Source organism: Coccinella septempunctata, chromosome 1 (genome assembly GCF_907165205.1).
Source record: "Coccinella septempunctata chromosome 1, icCocSept1.1, whole genome shotgun sequence".
Lineage (NCBI taxonomy): Eukaryota > Metazoa > Arthropoda > Insecta > Coleoptera > Coccinellidae > Coccinella > Coccinella septempunctata.
This window is the reverse complement of record NC_058189.1, coordinates 39,387,375-39,410,044: the sequence shown is the minus strand read 5'-3', so window position 1 is coordinate 39,410,044 and position 22,670 is coordinate 39,387,375. Positions and strand designations below refer to the sequence as shown.

General features: G+C 35.5%; 1 protein-coding gene across 1 annotated transcript in view; it reads right to left on the bottom strand.

The window, feature by feature from the left end:
- LOC123307787 (serine/threonine-protein phosphatase 2B catalytic subunit 3-like) overlaps positions 1–22,670 on the bottom strand; it is a 292,638-nt gene that overhangs the window by 24,301 nt on the left and 245,667 nt on the right. The window contains exons 7-9 of the mRNA XM_044890221.1: positions 18,937–19,014; positions 9,571–9,664; positions 2,600–2,807 (exon numbers count right to left, since the gene is read on the bottom strand). Coding sequence (XP_044746156.1) covers positions 2,600–2,807; positions 9,571–9,664; positions 18,937–19,014 — 380 coding nt within the window. The remainder of the gene's footprint in view (positions 1–2,599; positions 2,808–9,570; positions 9,665–18,936; positions 19,015–22,670) is intronic.

The following is a 22,670-nucleotide window of genomic DNA, read 5'->3' as shown; positions in this document are numbered from 1 at the left end:
CATTGTGGAAATAATAGAACAGGTATGCAAGAATCAATTTTTGTTCGGTTCCCTTGACCCAAAGCTTCATTGTGAGGTGAATGGATATATTGAATAGTAGATGTGAATAATCATTGCTTTGTATCATGTCATCCAAACTAATGGTTGTTATGATTGTAACTAACGGATTCGTTGAATATTTCTTCGTTTCCATTTAAAATAAATCTTGGGCGACCTCTTTCAGGAAATCAACAAGAAAATTCCGTAGGTTTTAACGTTGAGTTTGTATGTATTTTCAAAATTCTTTTATTTTTTGAAAAATTTTTCGTTTCCATTTCAACTTGTTCGCACTGCCAATAATCTACGTACCCTCAGCAAATCTAAAGAGGATTGATAATTATCAAAAATAGCCGTGAGGAAGATATGAAAGTAAAAATTCAATCCCAACTCTTTCCAGAGCAAAAATTATACGGAAGACATCCGCTATAATTTTTTATTCTAGCACGAGGGGAAAAATAATTGAAATCCTCAATATATGAAAGTGAAAGCTACACGGGAAATAAATAATTGCATTTATTTTCTTGATGTTCCAAAATTAACACTAAGCAAGTCTCTTTTTCAGAAATCGATTCGGTATTTGGATTATTGGAGTTTGAATCACGTTATTGAAATCAAAATTAGGAACTACTATACAGAGTGGAGACAAATTCGAAGCTCGTCAGTAATGTCTTTCAAACTATACTAAGGAAAAGTTTCGTTTCCTGACAAAAATTCCTACCTTCAAAGTGTTTGAATATTATATACCTCAATTGCTGTTGTCTATTTCCGTTCACAGAAGATAGAAAATCGGAAATATAATAGGATTTTCTCAAATTCTGTATGTATATCTTCTTTCTTATCTGAACGATTTCTATAAAATTTCGACATTATGTATTTATTGAGTGAAATGATACTACTTCTTTACAAATCAGCCTTCCTGATTTCAAATTAGGACGTTAAACTTCTTTTATTTCGAGGAGAACATATCGAATTGTTCTATCAAAAAAATTGAAAGAAATGTTTGAATTCAGCCTTACACTCAATTTGTTCATAATTTGAACTGAAATTTTTGACAACGTTTTCAAAAATACTCTCAGTCATACTCAGATGGCCATGAATATTATTTTCGAATTTCAATTAAAACAGAGTATAAGTAATCACATCGATCATATAAAATTCATGGATTTCTAAGTATGACTCCCCTTTTCATTTCAAATCTGGACAAACTGAGCACAATATTGAATAGAATAAAACAGTCGTACATAGGTGGGTGACTTGAAGGAAATTATTATTAATTCACTTAATGCCAGTAACATTGGACGACTCTGGATTTCATGGAAATCTTCAGTAAATTACAGAATATTCCATATTTTTCTGCTTTCCTAATATGACTTGAAAATAAGGAATATACAGCGTATCCTGGAAATTGTGGGAAATCTCTCTGATTCAGATAGAACATAAAAAAATAAGATGACAAAATCCCATAATTTTTTTTCCTAGCGCCCCTCCCTACGAATATACGACCTCCTAAATAACGCCACTGGAAATTCATTTCCGTGGAATAAATTTCAAACTACTTGATATAATTTAATGAAAATTTGATATGATTAATATTAAAAAGGACCTCTTAAATAACCGCACTCAAATTTAAATCAACTTGTTCAGTTTACCAGCGGTGGACTAGGTTGTACATTTTAATGCTTACATTTTTAACACCCTGTATGATAAGGTGCTAAAAAAAACAAATTTGGATACCTTGAACATTAGGCTGAAGAAAAGGTACTCTTGTTCAGTGTCGATAAAATGAACCGTTTTCGAAAAAAAAAATAATGAAAAAGTAAGTAATTTTTTAATTTCCATTAAAAATAACATGAAGTCTAGTTTTTTTGTCTGGTGATTTAAGAGGTCCTTACTACTATCAATCATATCATATTTTCATCAAATTATGTAGTTTAAAACTTATTCCACTAAAATGGATTTCCAGTGGCGTCATTAAGGAAGTCGTATCTTCGTAGGGAGGGCCGCTAGGAAAAAAAATTATAGGAACTGGTCATCTTCATTTTTTATGTTCTATCTGAATCCGAGAGATTTCCCACATTTTCCGGGACACCCTGTATATACCCGAAATTGAAAGACATCATATTGAAGGACTTACAAAGGCGAAATTTTTTATCAAGGAACGGAATTCTTATGTGCTTTAGTTGGTAGTACGTAGCTAAAAATTTGCCACTACCTTGTATATCTTCGAAGGCATGGACGAGCAGATTTGAGGGAAACACGTGCAGTTGCAGGAAAGTCCATTAAGAATTGAGACCCTATCAAAATTTTAAAACTGCTATTTTTGAACTTCGGAAAAAACGCAGGACTAACATTTTGATAGAGTTTTGAATTTTCGGACTTTACTGCAACAGTACGATAGTGTTTTATCAATGTGAAGGAACTGAAAGTAGTCTTGATAGCCTGAATAAATAACTATAGCTTTATATATCTGATATCCACGACTTCTTGCAATCTATTTAATTGTTTTCTCAAACAACGAATCCGTTAGAAAAGTTAAAAGATAGATCAGATCCATACATACCATCTTCTTGCGCATCATCAGTATCAGACACGAGTTCTTCGTCCGTACAGATGTTGAGCACATTGACTAGCATTTCCGTAACTTTTTCACCAACGAAAGGCAGCGACCACGTGAACACATCCATGAAATTCGGTAACCAATAGGGATGGGGTGAACAGTTGAACTGTCTAATATTCATAACGTTATTTTCGTATTTCAGTACAGCAGCCTGAAAAATAAAACTCCATTTCATAAGATTATCCTGTAAAAAGATAAAGTGAATCAAAGGAAAAATTGAATATATAGGGTGTTCCTCAGTGCGAGGCCTAGACGTGAACGGAGAACGGATCATGGGATTATTCTGAAAATTTGGGTACTAGGGTTTACGCTTCTGATCTATTTGAGCAGAAAATTTTCAATGACACGTTGCCGCTCATACAAAAAAATTCTACAAACTTCGTTATTTCGAATGGGACACCCTATTTATTATGACTTTTTCTTTCGTTTCTCTATCCCCATGTGTGTATTTTTTTCTAGTACTTCCCTATCCCTATTCCTGATATTTATGAAGATATCAAAGATTTTCCACAAAAATTGCCAAAAACATGGATCGAATGTAATGAGCATAGAAAAGACATTTCATATTTTAGGATGATAAAATTTTCAAAAATGGGTCCCCCAGATCATGAGGATGAGTCTCATGTAGAAAAAACTTGGTTCGTGATATACAATAATGTCTTCCAAAATTCTTCATCTTTTCACTCGATACAAAAACGGCAATTTTTATATGACATTTTAAGAGAAACTCAAAATGCGCATCCAATGATGTATCATGTTCTCTCTACATGAACCTCATAGTACGAGATCCAACTGCAGAATTACTACGTTCATTACGTACAGAGACAAACACACATTTTTACATACGTTTATGGATAGGAGAATACACTGATAACACCGCAGCCTGTCAAAAGTGGCCGCAAGTAATTTCAATTAAATTAATGTTAATCAATATTCCAAGGCAAATTTCGTTCACTCCGTTTTGAATTAAAATATCATCCACATCATAGCAACGCATGTAAAGAATACTAAAATCCATAGCTGCCGCAGTAAGCGTAAGCAGTAAGCAGTAAGCAGGTAACATTTCGATGTATTTCTACGTTCATGACGTACACGGATGTTTTTGATATCAAATTGAAGTTTTTTTTTCGAATATGATGATATATGGCTGCCTGTGAAAAAAATGGCCGCAAGTTAGATCTGCCATCTGATGATTTGAGATGCGTCGCTAGATATGATTCTTAGCCGGCGGCTCAAACAATAGTAGAAATGACTTAACATTTACAAAATTATAATTACTTAATGAATATTATGAAAAAAACTTAAAGTATTAAGAGATTTATTTCATAATAAAAAATAATTCATTCATCAAGTGCAAATGTAATTAAATCTGAAAAAGTTTTTTTCGTGTTTCTTTCAGTCTCTTGAATCAAGTTATATTTTATATCAGTGTATTACATTTTCTAGTCCAAGTCCGATTCCTCGCTGCTTTCATAATCGCAGTTGTTACTATCGTCGTCGCAATCAGAGTTTTTTTCATCATCTGAAAATGTGTTAGCTCAATTACATAATACATTTTCTACTTGTATCGGAGTTGAACTTCCCAGAAAACATGTTGGTTTCAGGGCACCATCCAGAAGAAGCCAACCATTTATTCTCCGCACTAAACTTCAAACAGTGGTACTTAGTAGCATTGAGCAATATCGAATTGACAAAAATCGTCCGTAGCACCACCTTTTTTTTTAATGACTTCCAAAACGATAAAATGTGGGTTGAAACAAACCTTTTGATTTTTTTAATGAATTTTTCATCATTCTCTTTTGCCGCATACATCTTGTTGGACATGATAAATCGTATAGTGTCTTTGGAATGAACTTTGGTGAGACTTATCATCTTTTTAAAAATTTCTTCTAATGGTAAGTGTCCACCTGAGATAAAATCTCGAGAGAAATTTTCGAGAGTAATCTCAGCGAGTTGTTTATCTGAGCACTTGAGACACGTTCAGTCTCGGAGACTAATATTCACTTGCTTGAGGCTGCTCCCGAGACTATTTTGTCGCAGGTGGACAGGTACCATTATGTTTCGATATTAATTTATTTGGACCTTATTCTTATTAGAATCTATTATATGCATTGCGTCCGAACTCTCAATATTCGTATAGCGTCCGACGAAGGGTTAATACATAAATAATATCAACAGCGTTGTGTACAACGAGCTCCAACACGTGGTAATAATATAAGAATAATTCAAATGCACTGTTGAGAACCTTAAGATTCCTTTCAAACCATGGGTTTTTACCGGAAAACAACCTAAGAAAAATTATTCATCGGGTTTTATCCGTACGGTGGGCACATTAAGCTCTCGAATCTCGTGGCGATAAGCGCCGCCGAAAGTGCAATCTGTAATTCGGAACATCGTGTAAGAACCCGATGGTGCGAAATGAGTCTAACTCTCTCTTACTTTATTTCGGATATCTCGCTATTTTAACAGATGGCAGACCTAACTTGCGGCTATTTTTTCACAGGCAGCCCTACATCATCCTATTCCAAAAAGAAATTAGCTTTGATTTGATATCAAAAACATCCGTGTACGTCATGAACGTAGAAATACGTCGAAATGTTACCTGCTTACACCTGGCTGCGAGGTAGTTGCGGCAGAGTGTGCAACGGCAGCTATGGATTTTAGTATTCTTTACATGCATTGTTATTTCAAAACGGAGTGAACGAAATTTCTCTTGGAATATTGATTAACATTAATTTCATTAAAATTACTTCGGCCACTTTTGCCAGGCTGCGGTGTTATCAGTGTATTCTCCTATCCATAAACGTATGTAAAAATGTGTGTTTGTCTCTGTACGTAATGAACGTAGTACTTCTGCAGTGGGATCTTAGACTATCTTGGTTACGGAAATAAAGTGAAACTCTATGGAAGTGAGGGTTTTTTAGAATGCCTTGCTAATTTCATCTAGCTAACGAAATTAACGTGGCAGTAATTCTACGGTATCCACAGAAGTCGTACGCTGAGAACCATCATTTTCATGAATTTTTTAGTATAGGAACATGATAGGTGCATCATTATTCTTATCATATTTATTATTTATTTCGCAGTTTTTGAGGAAACTACTTAATCATTAGTGCTCGCAAAATCAAATTACTTTAAAACAGTGCTTAGTAAGGCAGGAGCCTTTTGTGGAAAATCGGTGATAAGTGCTCGAGACTCGAGAGTACTTTTTGTCAGCACTCGTCATAGCTCTGGTAAATGCAAAAAACACTGACGCAATGTTAGGTAAAGCCGGCCACAGACACAGAGAGAAGACGGCGTGCAACATGCAACATGCAAAGAATGACAACCATCAACTTTCGCACTTATTGCCCACACACATGAGAGAAAAGAAGGCGGAATAATGCGAGAATTCGTCAGTTCGATGACTGATGACTGATGGCAGTGGCGTACGCTCGTTTGGTGAAAAAGAAGCAATTGAAGTCGCTTCGAGAGAGGAAACTTCATCCTCTGCTGCGCTTGATCGTTTGGATTCCAATACTTTTTTGAATTCCCGTCAGAAACCACCACGAAGGGTGTTAATTTTTGATTTTACCGATTCAACTGTTGAGGATATTTCAACATCTTTCAACTTAGCAAGTAAGACATTATATGGGCTATTCTTCTTCGATCGGTCCATATATTCTTTCGATTTTGTTTTCCACAAAGATGGGAAGGACCTATAAATTTCTATGAACTCCATAAGGAATTCGCGGGAGAGATTTCTCAGGTCCGACATCGTCCTTGGTGCATTTCGAGCCAAAACAGTATTGAAGACTGAAGCTGCAGCTGCTCGATTTGATTTGCTGTATGTATATTGCCTACTGCACTGGTGTAGAAGTCCGTTCGTGCATAAAATCGGCCACACACGGACGTTCATGCTACGCGCATCATGCAATTTTTCAGGATGGTTCGGAAGAGATGAATGACGGAGAATATGCAACATTCGTGCCCACACACGAGCGTTGATGGTTGTCATTCTTTGCATGTTGCATGTTGCACGCCGTCTTCTCTCTGTGTCTGTGGCCGGCTTAATGCAGTACTGCAGATTCGATAAATTGAAGAACTAGGGCTTAGCTCTCATAAAACTCTTTCAAGGTTTGTGCAAAATTGAGCCCCATCTGAACTCCAGAGGTACAGAATCTTTTTAATTCGATTAATACGATTCCCATCAGATCATGAATCCGCACTCTACCATTTTCAGAGTATCAATTTAATCGGTACATTTTTCTAATGAAATTTCAGATGCTTTTACATTAATGTGTCACATTAGGTCATAGACGATAAATATAAAAATAGTTGCAGCTAGGATGATTTGAATCCGTATGCATGTTTGCCTATTTTGAGTAACTTATCAATCAAAGAGGACTTTTCCCAGAAATAGCTAATTTCATAACCGGTACAGAATCAAGAAATGGCATTCTGAAGGCCAGTTTACTCTATTACGAGTGTTATTCAACAAATCGCCCCCCTCAGGCTCTAAATCTAGCCGTAAAATCTTTTATACTCTTTGTTGAAAAAAAAAATTACCAGAAAATGAACGTGAGGATACTTCGATTCTTTATGGATACTAAATCACATTTGTTTGAGGGTCATTTTCTTCAGGTTATTTGTCGTGTAATAAATGGATTTCATATGAAGGGAACATTGGAAGACCATAAAGAATGTGATAAAATGAAGTTTTTGGTGTTCACGTCTGCATTTATGTTACCAACGTCGTTTTTGAAATTCATCATTTAATTAACTTTTTTGTTATCAAGATGGGCATGATAATTAGAGTTCACTTCCTCGCGATTTTTTCCTTTGAATTCAACATTCAATTGGGCCAGTAAGAAAACTGAAAACCAAATCGTTGTTTTAATTTCAATTCCGGAAACTATATAGAGAAGAGACAAAAATTATTATTCAGATGCAAAAAACCCGCTGATAATTTAATCAATAAATGTTACGATCCAAATGGAACTAACAAACCACCATCACTTAAAGTATTAACAGAAAACCCATTTCGTCGAGAAAGAGTAGATGCTGACCAAGATTTCGGTCTCATTTTACATCGTCAGAGCAACACAACTTATATTCCAATGAAAATGGAATGAGAGATAAGAAAATGAATTGAGTTGTCCCCCGTTTCCTGTCAGATGTCGATATGGTGTATTCCAACATCATATCCGCTACTGACATCGAATGAAAACACCATTAATTCATTCCGATTTCGTCGAGGAATGCGTTGTGTTAGTTGCTCTGACGAGGTCAAATGAGACCGAAACTATGGTCACTATTTACTCTTTCTAGACGAAATAGTATTTCTGTTAATACTATGAGTGATGGTGGTTTGTTTGTTTGATGCATATCGTTACATTTGTTGATTTAATTTTTAACGGTTACTATGTATTTGGATTATTTTAGTTGATTCTTTACCTCATTACAGTTGAAGGCGTTAATCATGTATGATTAAAGATGATAATAATAAGGATAAATTCAGATGCATACCATCCGCTGATATGAATATCAACAAGTGTTACGATCTGAATTGAACTAGCCAATTAGGGAAAATATGGGACATATGCTGTTGTCTTCGTCTTGGTTTCTATCTGGAGGGGATTGAATCGGACACCGTTTCATACTGGGGAAAAAAAGCTATGTTGCTCTGATGAGGTCAAATGAGACCCAAACCGGTCAGCATCTGTTTTTCTTCGATGGGGCGTACTGCATTTGGGGTCTTAACGATGGCGAATTGGCGAGTTCAATTCAGATCGTGAAGCGGCCCACAGACGAGCAACTTAGTTGACAACTATGTTGTCAACGAGGTTGAAGGAATATCAACGACCACCCGGCCCACAGACGTTCAACTTGGTTGTCAACACGTCGTGTTGACAACTAAGTTGTCAACTAGGTTGTTCTTTCTATTCCTAATTCTTTCTATTCCTGACTTAAGCGGCCTACAGACGAGCAACCTAGTTGACAACTTGGTTGTCAACAAGACATGTTGACAACCAAGTTGAACGTCTGTGGGTTGGTTGGTGGTTGATATTCCTTCAACCTCGTATGGTTAACAAGCTCGTTGACAACATAGTTGTCAACACGACGTGTTGACAACCAAGTTGAACGTCTGTGGGCCGGTTGGTGGTTGATATTCCTTCAACCTCGTATGGTTTACAACCTCGTTGACAACATAGTTGTCAACTAAGTTGCTCGTCTGTGGGCCGCTTTAAACAAATATATTCCTAGGAATTGTTTATAATCAATTCATTAATATTGGGTGTTCTGCTTCATATGTCCCTCAGTATATATAACTAAAACAGATATTTATGCGAGGATCGTGTCACCATAAAAAGATTGCTACAGTTTGAACAGTCACTGCGATTCTTTAAAAGATTTCGTAAATTCAATCTAAGTAACATTCTGCAACTGATGTTGTTTTGGCACTAACAGTGAAATACTCTGAAACTCAATAAAATATGCAGTTTTGGACATTCTAGCACATTATTTGACTTCTGAACAATATTGCCCCTTGAATTTCTAAACATGGCCTCGCAATGACATTGAAATGAAAATTTTAAATAATTAAGGAGAAAAAAAAATCAATAAATCGTGCAGTAACAAATAAATATAGAAATATCCATCACAAATTTCCAAATAAGGATAGGCGATAATGAAAGGACGCATGGTATACCCAAAGATTTCCGTTCGAATAAAGGGAACCCAACAGAATACAAGAATTGGGGCGAACTTGAAAAGCCGACAGTTCGAGTGAAAAATGTGCTCTGTTCCTCCGAAGGAAATCGATAATGAACTTGAGCAAACGAGAAGGCCTCGGATCATATTTTAAGTTGGGAACTGAAGGCTTTCTCGAATGTCAAGGGTCATTTGATATCTAGATCAGAAATTCTACATACCTTATTGTTATATACGTCAAGGTAGTTTGGGGCTGAGAATATCGTAATAAGTGATGGAAATCCAGTCGTTTGGCTCTTTCGGTACATTCGATACCTGTAATGAAACACCAATTATGTAAAAATTTTATTTTTTCCATTCTATAAAATAGATTAATATTGAGAATGCATTGTAAATTGGTGAATTTGCTTACAGAACAAAACTCTAACATCAAATATACTGTGTGTTACCAAATACTTGCTTATATTTTAGGGGTCAAAATTGGAGGGGGGTCAAAATGCTTTCAAAACTGAGAAAAAAATTTTTTCTTGATGTGTTGAAAATATGGTGATGTCCACCAATAAAAAGGCTTTCCATTAATATTTTCATGAATTTTTCTCTGAGGGAACCAGGCTTCTCAACCAAACACAATTTCTTGATTTTTTTCGAAAATAACGATTTCTTGCAAAACATTTTCAACCCTTGTGTCAACACATTGTGTCTGTGAAAAGAGTTGCTTCCTACTAAAAAACAAAATATACACATCTTCTCAACACATTTTTAAAATGAGAAATTAGTTTACCACAACAATTATTGTGAGAAATGGAATAGTATGTTTTACCGCTTCAAACACATAACAACATTAAAGAAATATTCATGGGCAGCATATTCATTGGTAGCACGTGCCCACAGGAGGCAATTTCTTCAGCTTCTGCGAGTTGGAGGAAGAAATGAAGTGTTTTTTTGGTTCTAATTTTTGAAAACTTGTAACTTTTCTAGCAGAGGTCAAAAAGCTTTTGTTTGGGTACATGAAAGACTCTTTATTCTTAGACGAGGAAGCACAGCAATATTTTATTGAGGTATATTTGGTCCTATCGCCATATTTTGGTCAAAATAATCTGCCCTTAGCCTATGTCCCAATAGTTATGAATCACCCTGTATATGGCGCACAGGTTCTACGCTCAATAAGTCACCTTCTTCTCAAGTACCATATTGCTCAGACAATATGAAATGGGTACCTATATCAGTATAGGTACCCATTTCACGTCGCTATATAAATTTGCATTTTTCTGACTTATAAAATTATATAATTATACTGTTGAATTTTCACCAAAAAATGAATTGTTGAAGTGCTAACTTTTTCCTTTTATGATGGAATTCCTAATGTAATGTAAATTGCAATTCTTCATACAATATTCATGATAGAAGCTATAAATTTACATTGAAGGTGAATACAACGAAAAGTATATACATAGGTATTGTAGCCTAAACGCCCCTAAATTCAAAATTCCCGCCATTCATATGAGTATGTATTGATATCTAGTTAGCCTAGACCAGTTCCATGCATGAAAAAATATTGCGTTACTATAGCAACGAACAATAACTCATTAATTAGAAGAGTCAATGTGAAGTTTGAGGTCAAAACAGTAAACCAGAGATACGCAATGAATTGAAAGAAAGAAGATGTCCACAGAAATTGTGAAAATCGAAAAATTGGAGCATCCAGCCATCATCAAGTACCTGTATTTAAAAGGGTTAAGAGGTAAGCGGATTTACGAAGATATGCTTATTGATGTCCTTCGTATGCGACCGTGAAAAATTGGACTGCAATCTTCAAAAGAGGTAAATTTTCCATTGAAGACACAGTTTCTGTGTCAGTCCCCGAAAATATCGATGCAGTTTATGACATTATTTTATCAGACCGTCGAATTGGGCTAAAACGGATATCTGTAGCACTGAATATTTCATACGAACGCGTTCATTATATAGTTCACGTCAATTTGGACATGTGAAAAATTGCTGCAAAATGGATCCCCAAATGTTTGAATGTTGACCAAAAGCGTGCAAGGGTAGAATCATCGCGTTCGATCTGTGATCGATTTGATGTAGATGTAGACTTCTTAAACCAAATTATTACTATGGATGAGACTTGGATACATTTATATGATCCAGGAACAAAGCAACAATCGATGGAATGGCAACACTCTGGTTCTCCAAGACCTAAGAAGTTTCGGGTCCAACAATCTGCTGGAAAAGTTCTTGCTTGTTTTTTTGGGATTGAATGGAGTAATCATGATTGATTTTTCTGATAAGGGTAGAACAATAACTGGAGATTACTGACGACTCTATGGAAAAAAATTAAAGAGTAAAGACGCGGAAAGCTATCCAAAGGTGTTATGTTTTTGCAGGACAACGCCCCTGCACACAAATCCCATCTTGCCATGCAAAAAATTCGTGATTCAGGGTTTGAATTACTAGAACTCCCCCCTTCTTCATCAGATTTGGCTCCATCCGATTATCATCTCCTTTTTCCTCAACTGAAAAAAAGCTTAAAAGGTCGTAAATTTTCTTCCAACGAGGGGGTTATGAGAGCTCTGGTTTGCAGAGCAAGAAGAAAAATTTTTTTTGAAAGGTCTAGAGACGTTGCAGGTTCGCTGTAATAAATGTATCCAATTTAGAGGAGAATATGTTGAGTAATAAATTATTTTGACATTGAAATTTTGTTTGGTTCTATAGTAGGCTAAGAATTTTTCGATATATTCTCGTATATCTACTTCCCAACCAAATATGGCGGCTATATAAATAACATTTGGTCTTGCCTAAGATTAGTCAGGACATTCCACTTCTTGTATGTTAGTGTTCTGTGGCTATTGGTGTGTTTGATGAGTCGGGATATGGACGATTTTAGGATAGTCGGCGTGTACGTCTACAGGCCCAATCTCTGGTACCCAGAAATCGCACAAGTTCATCCTTTTAGAGGTTTAGAGTTATTTGGGGAGGCATTTGTTTCAATAGACATAGAGAATTGCTGGTTCGTGATGCTACAATGAATGGACAGATTTCGAGATTTTCGTCAAAATTTTTGTTTTCTTAGTTGATAGTTGTTTTTTCTCAATTTTGAAGATTGTTAGCCGAAACTGGAGCCAAGTGTGTTAATAATTAGCCGAGTATGTTCTGCATCAGACTAATAATATTTTAATCCGAATTTCCTGGCTATTCACCCGACCATAATAAAAGGACATTGATTATATGACAGCCACTGCTATGATATCTCTTCCTCTCCATTATCTACAGTGGCTAAAATTGGAACATTGATGCTAAGAAAATCTTGAAAAGTTGAACTGAAAAGTGGAAATGATTTTCCGAAGAAGTTCGTGTGAACTTTATCAAAATTCATATGTATATCAACTTAGTAGGTGAAAAAAGACCTCTCTAGCGGAAACAAATTTGTTGTTTATGCAATTCTTTTCATTTTGAGATTATAAGTCCAGGTTAGTTATTTAACCTTCAATTTTTCGTAACTAATTTGAAATTTACAAAAACTTCACTATGCTATAAGGGCAAGATATGTCAGACATTGACTAAACGTTCATTTCATCGTAGTGAATAGGGTAAAACTGACAACTTCACAAGAATATCGTATTTGAACCTTGAACGTGTGCTAAAAGGATACAAATTATGAAAACTTCTCATAGCGTTTTCTATTGGTAAAACTAGTGCAGTGCGAGTGCATATTTTGATGTCACTAGAATCATTCCAAAGGATATGAAGCTAGTTCTTTCAATGGAATTCACTGTAATAGAATATTCCATTAGTGACACTAGTTCTTATTGAGTGCATATTATAAAAATAGAGCATATATTTAAAGATATCCTAATTCATATTTGAGGTTCTGTGATCCAGTGCAGCACTAGTTTTACCAATAGAAAACGCTATTAGTTATCCTCGTTATCACTAGATAGACAAGAATATTTCCAGCTGATTAAAACATATTTTTCATGAAAATTCATATAAAAACATCAAAATATTGTTCCTTTCTCGATGTACAAATGCAAAATCCTCCAAACTCATTATTTACAGAAATTGACACCAGAGAGGGCGTATTACTTTTTTGGAATTATCAATTGTATTCATATATCTCAATATTTGTGAATTTATATTTATCATGCTGTAATTAGCATATTCTGTAAAATGGTGTGGTAATTGAATCGAGTTGAAAAATAATTTCCAAAACTAAATTATTCGAATGAGATTTTTGATATCTCTGCACACTTCAGTTATTATTCCGTTCACCCTCTACAAATATGTAATAAACCGATAAAAATTCCTGCTTTTAGAACTATAATCGAAAGTTCTCGCTTGGCATATCGTGAGATTGTTCGACTCGAGTAATTTTCAACAAAGCTTGGGGTTGCAAGCGCCCTCGCAATAGTGTTCCTGAGGCCGATAGCATCAACTCGATAAAAACTTCCGCAAGGCAATTTTCATATAACAGTATTTGGGCCGGTACTTGTTACTTCAGCGGCTGACTGCCAGGAGCGTGACTGTCGGAGTAAAACGACGACAGATCAAGATAATTCATGTTATTATTCCCATCTGAAAGACCCTCAAGGAGAGATAAGTGGAATGAAGGAAAAATAAACTTTAGGAGCTGAAATTCCTCGAGCGAATTTATTTCATTGAGGAAGAATCATTTGGACGGGAGAAGTTGCTATCTCAACGTTTTTCCATTTGTTTACTCGTTTGCATACGCTTTCCAATTCGAGTTCGAGTAATTATCCTAATGTCTTTTGAAATATTCAGTCCAAGCGTAGCTTTTTCAGTGAAACAATCAAGTTTAGTTTCTTGAGTAGGTACACGTGAAATATTTCAGTGTACATGAACATCAGAACCGTGGGCAAATATTTATACAGTAGGTCAAAACCAAACACTTTTTTCCTTTCCATTTTTCCGAATCGGCTCGGTTCAAAAGGTGAAGGCTGTTGAAAAACCATAGTTCTAATGTTCTAATGGCATAGCTTATTATGAAAATTTAAAATGGCTATCGTCCAGTTGCAGGAAAGTCCATTAAACTTTAATACTCGATCCTCCATTTTTCCCTTCAAAAATGACATCTTTGAATTTTGATGGGGCATCAAATCTTAATAGACTTTCCTGCAACTGAGCCTTTCTTTTTTTATCACAGCCGAATCGGAAAATTTTTTATAGAAAAAGTGTTTTTTTGAGCTCCAGAATCTACTGTTTAAATATTCGTACGTGTCGAAGACTCGCCCCGTATAGGATTCGCTGATCTTCTTCGAAGTCACTTTTAGTAATTTTTTTCACTCTTCTCCAAGCATCTGCAAGTTAAGGGGCAATAATTTGACATTCAAATCAACAGATATTTTACTCGTTTTATGTCGCAAAGGGTAGATTCATTTCAAATATCAAGCCGAATCGGTGAAGTGGTTTTTATTTTCTTTTAAATTCGCAAAAGAAGCTGCTTATCAAAATCTAGTAGGTACCTACTAATAAATACTACATACGGGTAGGTATTTTCTGTGATCCTCCATGAAAGTGTTTCACATCTTATACGAGACACCTATATGAAACGTATATTTCCATTTACCGTTATGCACACAACAGTAGAAGTGTGCATATCTTGGCGGTAATTTTGATTTTTCAGTCATATAAAATCGCGTTTTATAACATTGCTGCAGAGTTGCAGATACTGAAAGTTTGAAAAAAGTCAGGGAAGATACTTCGGAAGGTGTAAATCAACTGAAACGGCAGAAATCATTAAACCAACTCCGAAAAAATTGAGCATGAACAAAACAGAGTCCATGGCAAATTGGTGTGTCTTGAAGTATTGAAAAGTTATTTGTCAAGAACAGATCCACCACTTCTACTTTCAATCCGTGTGATAATTCATTTATTCCACAGACTTTGAACTTATTTTCGATTATTACTTTGTTATCATTCATTGCTATTTAATTAAGGAAAATATTGGGAATATTGGATACTATTTTATTCTATTGTATTTTGTAACAACGCCAACGTTTCGAAACAGTTCGTTTCTTTTTTAAGGCTGAATACATAGACAATATATAAGACATACAATATTAAATAATGTGAAAATACATTACTAGCTACTTCAAACAATATTCTACGCTTAATAAAATCATTGAGACATTTAAACGAATCAAAGATTAACACGGCAAATAGGTACGCAACATTAACATGCATTGAGATTTTTGTGATGAAAGTTCATATTAATATGATTTCAACTTGCAAATTAATTTTAGCCTGTAGGTTTGCAGCGTATACAGGGTGGTTAAAAAAATCGAGTAAAATAACGAAATTTTATTCCCAGGGAATTCGAGCATTTTAAGACTATCAATACAATGTATGGCCCCCACGGGCATCAATAACAGTTTGACATCTTCTTTGCATACTACACAAGAGGTTTCTTGTGGAATTTGATTCCATAAACAAGGCAGAAGCCTCAGATCATTTAAGGATTCTGGGGTAGGTTGATGATTATCTATTGTTCTTTGGAGCATCTCCCATACATGTTCTATGCAATTCAAATCTGGTGAGTGCGGATGTATTGGTAAATGTGGAATACCAAGCTCCTCGCGCGCATTCTCAACTATGGCTGCACGGTGCGGTCTAGCTTTATCATCTAGAAATTAAAAAGTTGTCAAATTTGGCACAACATTGTCAATGACATGCTCCCTATAGTGTAGGGCGGTCATACTTCCAAGACAAATGTGTAGATATGTGCGCCCGTTGAAACATATCCCGGCCCATACCATAACACTACCCCCTCGGAATGGATGGACTTCTTGGACATAGCGACGATTACGGGGTATGCGTGGGATTGTCCATACCCTTATTCTTTGAGAATCTGAAAATCGTTCATATCTGGATTCATCAGTGAAAAGGACACTACGCCATTGATCGTTCCAATTGATATGTTGCCTTGCCCATTCCAGTCTTTGACGCTTATGGTCACGTGTTAATGGAACTCCTCTTAATGGACGTCTAGAACCTAGATTCACCTCTCTCAAACGTCGTCTAATGGTTTCGATGGAAACTTGGACCCCATCTGCATTTTGAAGAGTATTCCGTAGCATTCTACACGTAGATGTAGGGTTTCTTCTCGCCGAAACGGTGATCAAACGATCCTGAGTAGGTGTTGTTTTTCGTCGCCCACCAAGCCTTGGTCTTTCCAACAAGGAACCTGTCTCCCTGAACCTATTCCAAAGTCGAGATATCACACTTTGGCTGACTTGGAGCCTTTCCGCTACAACAACCTGAGTTAGGCCAACCTGTAGTGTTCCGATAGCCCTATTAGCCTCAGCGTTTGTTAATTTACGTCTTGACATTTTCAGAAAACTCGTTTCAAATCGAAGCCGTTGATAAACTGAGTTCATTTCAAAATAAGAACATTCATGAAGCCTATGCAAAGAACCAAACTTCAGAAAAAAGGCGACCAGATTGACGAAATGTCTCATACTGATTTTTATTGGATAGAGTTGTTATTGAGTTTTCAATGATTTTACAGCGATTTTCTCGAAGATTACATACTTTTAAAAACGATTGAATACAATATCACTAACTCTTGTGGAGCAGTTTATTATAAATCGTGCTCAGGTGTTGTACATCTTCTCTGTGAATAACAGTGTAATTTCATTTTATATGGGTCATCTTACATATATTTCTTCTATAACCAACCTCTTCCCTATCAAGAATCTGTACACTGTGTTTTTTTATCTGGTAAATATTGTTTTGTTTGGCCAATAAAACACTTATTGTTACAGTCGGCGCAAGGTATCTTGTGTATAATTATCCCGATTTCAGGCACGGAGTTTCAAATTTTAAATTACTAAAGAATTTTTTTGTGGTGAGTAAATTGTCAAAAGCACACTTGACAATAGTGTCAGGTCCGTTTAGTATCATTTTGTTATGATTTTATGTCAATGCCATTGTCATATTGAAGGTGACTCAATGGATGTTCATGTTGCGAACCTGCTGTATTAACTTTTGATTCCTTGAAATGTCTTAATGTTTTTAATAAGCGTACAATACTGTTTGTCGCAGCTAGGGAGCTAGGTAATGTATTTTTACATTATGTCATATTGTATGAATTATATAAAATTTATGTAGAGTCATTCGGGGCAACTGTGCGCACTTTTGCCTTTCAAGCCATACCCTGTTTCAAATGTTGAAGCTAGGAAAATTAAAACATATTCATGAGATAGAGAATTTTCTAATCTATAGAAAAACATCAAAAAACAAACAAACAAAAACGTTTTCTTTCCGCGAAAAAGAATTTAGTAGAGAAAGTCGGAGTGCGTTCACATGCCCCGTATTGCGGGTAAGTGTGCGCACCCTCACGGGGTAAGTGAACGCAGTGCTTTGTGAACCACACAATAAAAACAAATTACAAAATAATGTCATCAAAATGTTACAATATTAGAGAAATGCTGTTTATTGTCAATACAGGAGCGCCTTTTTACAAGCAGTGCATTATTGTTCGTGCCACAATTCTTGGTGAACACAACACTTGATACATTCCCCTGTTGGTGGCTCTTCATATTTTTCTGAACAAATAGGACAATATTGATCGAGTCTTACCAACAAAATCAACAATGTCATAATTTATTCCTCACTGAACTAATGACCTTATAATGAATCTATGCGCACACTAACCCGCGCACACTTTCCCCAGTAAGCCAAAATTTGAATTGACGTTCTTATAGAGTTAAGCAGCTAAGAGAACCCAAATTTTTTAATTATATATTTAGATTAATATGAGCACGATAGAATAAAAAATTGTTTAACACTGAGGGACTCGGAACTTGGACCTGGCAGAATTTGCAGAGATGCTGAGAATTAACAAGAAAACTAGTGAATTTGATTGATTGCAAATAAAAAGTTAAAGAAACGTGGCACGGCGCACTCCTATGAAAAACTAATATGGCGATTCTGCGCCCTTGCTTCACCCAAATGAACCCCTCTTTCATATATTGCATAGTCGAGATATACGCACTGCGCACACTTACCCACTGCGCTCAGTTACCCCGAATGACTCTATTTACTTTCAGCCCTGAAGAAAAAAAGAACTGTTTCCAAACGTTGACGTTGTTACAAATTAAACAATAGAATGAAATAAAATCCAACATTCCCAATATTTTCCTCAATTATTTTCGATTCTGACTGATATTTCCTGAATGTTGGCTCCCTACTCTTCGAACGTCTACGCCTTATTAAGCTTCAGAAATATTTATAAAAAAATTATAAAAATAGTCAAACCATTACTGGTTATGCTGATTTGAATGTGACTGAAAAGAGCATCTTTACACACATTTTAGTACCCAATACATTTTTCTTGGGTTCTGATCGCGCGAATATGATATTTCAACAGACAACTCTTTTAGGAGCAAGAACAAAAACAATTTCAGTGTTATATCGTTCAATGGGAGCGGTTTGACAGGGGATAAGTCCGGACCACATCAATTACTAACTACTGAGTTGTGTGTAGATCACAAATCTTTATAAATGAATATGGATGCAATTATCCGCCCATAACTAACAAATTACGAAATTAATGAAAAACTTACCCAGCATCCTGTGCCTCATGTGCCCTTATTATAGAAAGTAGATTATTATTTTGTAAGAAGTCACAACAGGCAGCATAACTGTAAAAAAGAAATATGAATTAGATGTTTGGATAATTAGGTTATTCAGGCCCAGTTGCAGGAAAGTCCATTAAGATTTGATGCCCCATCAAAATTTATAACTGCCAGTTTTGGAAGGGAAAATGGAGGATTAACAATTTGATGGAGTATTAAAGTTTGATGGACTTTCCAGCAACTGGACGTCAGAGATTGGTTATAAGAGGCTTTCATTAACAAAATCAATATCGATACAAATCTGGTGATTTGTTACGTATCCACCTATTATACCGCGCGGCGTGGGAAAGCCAAATGCAATAAATTCATTATATCGGTTACTGTGAGTGAATATTCAGGAAACATCCAAAAACGAGTCGAACTTAAATTTTAATTGAGAAGTGGAGTTAATGTATGTGAATTATGATCAATAAATAAGTAAACGGCATGCTGACAATTATTGAATTCTGAAAAAGTCATTTTTCTAGGTAAAAATGCGATCCCTACCTACAAATCCCTTCGACTTTTCAAACAAACCCATACTTTCTATTTGAAAAATTGGGAGTTGTAGCAATCTTTCGAAGGGGGTTCGCATTTTTACGAGAAAGAATAAGTATAACCAAGGACTGTTTTTCAGTTTAAAATCGAATTGCGGAGAGTGAAGTGCAGATATTGAAAGTTTAATTAGTTATTTGTGTTTAACAGGGGTGAGTTATTGAAAGAAAGCAATATGGATGTCGAACTGTAGGTCAATTCTTCTGTTTTCATAGCCAGCCCCTTGAAATATAATAGGCTATAATTTCTTTATATCCAGCATATAAAAATTGTATTTGAATATATGAATCATATATTTTGAATTTTCTTCAGAAAAATATGCATATAGTATTCTTCTTATTCTCAAAAAGCATAACATAGGAACTTTATCTAAAAAACTCTATTACCTATTCCGAAAGTTGAGTGAACTTTGGATCTTTATATGGAATGCATGGAAAGTGCACAGACATGTTTTCTTGTAGAACATTGATTAACACAGCAGTTGGCTTGATTTAATATATTATTTCTAGTGCTATTTGCCATCAAGAAGACATAAAATTTTTCATCAAGAGCCCCTTTGTTCACATAGTTAACCGAATTGATGTGAGATGTTTGGGAATTTTTTTTTCAACAATGATTGATAAAAACTCACCAATTCCACTTCCATATTAAAGAAATTGTTGATAGTAATTTCTATAATTTTTCATGTTTTCACGAACATTTTTTTTTCACATCACATAAAAGTGTTACAACTATTACATCTACGTAGATAGCTGTTATATAACTGTGCTATATTTTTGCTTTGAATGCTATATTTAGGTTATAAAACAAGGAACAGTGTACCTATACTCCATTCATCTTTATTTTTGCAGTCGGTTGGCCATGGAAATTTGACACATTTCACTCTGTACAGTACGAAAATGTGGGGTTATGACGCTTGTCAAAACATTATTTGGTTTTAAATCAACGCTATGTTGCCCGTTCTACGTAAAAGTTTCTGTTATTACGTATTTTATCACAATGTCGAATCTCTTCGGAAAATATGTGACGAATATAATTGAAGTTTATACAAACTGATTGAAGGCATACCAAATCCAGTTATTTGCATGGAAATACAAGAGATCAGTATAATATCATCATATGCACTAGCTTGAGGAGTGTTAATGTTCGTTATCTTCTTTGGCTGAAGTTCTAATACGTTATATCCGTTGTAGATTTCAAAAATATCAACCCGAAGATGAAATGCATATGATGCAGTGGTTGGGAAGGGGTATCTCCCGAAGGAATTAACAGATAATTACAAGAATGTTAAATTCTTCAACAAAAATCATCTTGCATCAATATAAGTAAAAGGAATTAAAGGAAGTTTCAAGTCGAGATGAACTTCACCTTTGAACAAAAATTTCACATGAATAAACAATTAACAGAACAACTGGCGCTTATTTGTGGCTGTTCATCTTAATGCATTGATATAATAATATTAATTAGGTATTTATTGGTAGCTTAAGACATTTACAATGTATAGGACAAGTCAAATGAAAAATAGAAAAATCAACTTTCGGGAACTTATTCTACGATGACATTAATCGAAAATCCTGTAGTAAACTTCTCGCATTAATTCACTCAACATAAAATTCTCAAATGGCACCACTTTTTTGGGTCTCCCAATAGAAGGAAATTCTTTGTCATCCTCTTCATTCACAATCTTTCTGATTGTGGAAATATTCAGCTGAAATATAAGTCGTTCAGATTCAGATGAAACATTATATAAATTCTCTTACATTGAATATGTTCGCTACCGTCTGACGTATTGTGGATTTTAGAATATCAGGGTATAACTATTTGAATGAGCGGACCTGAATTCTAAATAGCACTTCCTGAAACCCTGTCTCTTTTTTCAATCACTTTTGGCATTTTCGGAATATTAATTGATATAAGTTGTTGCAACGGCGTTATGACATTAACGACATTTCATGAGTGTCAACCTTACTCAGTTCTTGTAACAGAAACTTGAGAAAATTATTTCATGGCCAAACGACTGCTAAAATAAATGTGAATGCAGTACATATATTTCTACTATACAGCTGCTCTGTAATATGGTCACCTGGGTTTCTTATTTGATCTCAATGTTATTGGACGAATTATTGCAGCATTCTTATTGCAATTTGCCGGTTGAAGAATAGCGGATGAGCTATGTAGAAGATACGGCTAAACAATAATATTCTCACTTTTCTAGTGAATACCCACCATATTCAAAAAATTAGAAAAGTCCAATATAACAAAGGATCTTCTTCAAGGGCCCAAATAACTCCAGCGAGCGCTGATTTGAAAGCTATTTCTGTTGATGACGCGTTATAAGGTTAAATTTTACAATGGGACGAAAGTCCCATCTATATGAACCCAAAGAAAAAATTGAGTTCAGTACAAATTGTGTTCTGTTTCTGTCGCAACCTGCGTTGGTTCTCGAACCGGAGGTAATTAGCAAACATTAAACTAAGAATGGCCTTCGCGTTACCCAGATTTCAGAAGGTGGCGCCAACCCCGTTCCATTAGCCTAGAAAGACCGAACGAACGAACTAATGAATATCTCGAGTAGGCATTACGAGGCAGAAAGGCACAAAGTGGCTGCCAGCGTTGTTACGCCACGGTGGCGGCATTTACATAATGGATGTGTTGCATTAAACCCGAGATGTAGCCGGCTAGCGATATATGTTTTATTGGAACTGTAAATCGGGCTATACGAGTGTCCATGAAATTCGCGGTCTCACAAATGCATTAGGGGCGTTTTCGTTGGTTATTTCGGCATATGCCAATAACTCACGACAGGGCATAACAAAGGCGATGGAGCCACTCACTTTAATCATCTCTAAACATTGTTATTTCGAAAATCGTAGTATATACGATTTCTATGAAATGTCCAAAAAAGTACCGAACTATTTCGGAAGGGTCAATATTTTCTTCTGTTTCATTCGAATTCTGTAGGGAAAAGTAAAAATGCTATTTCAGTTTATTCACACTAAGCGTTTTCCAGTTACCTAGTACATTCCAACTTGTATGGTTTGGGGTAGTAGGTATCTTTTTTAATATTATTTAGGATTGTAAAGGGATGCGAAATTCAATTTTTCAACCTCGGCGACCTTCCGAATCTG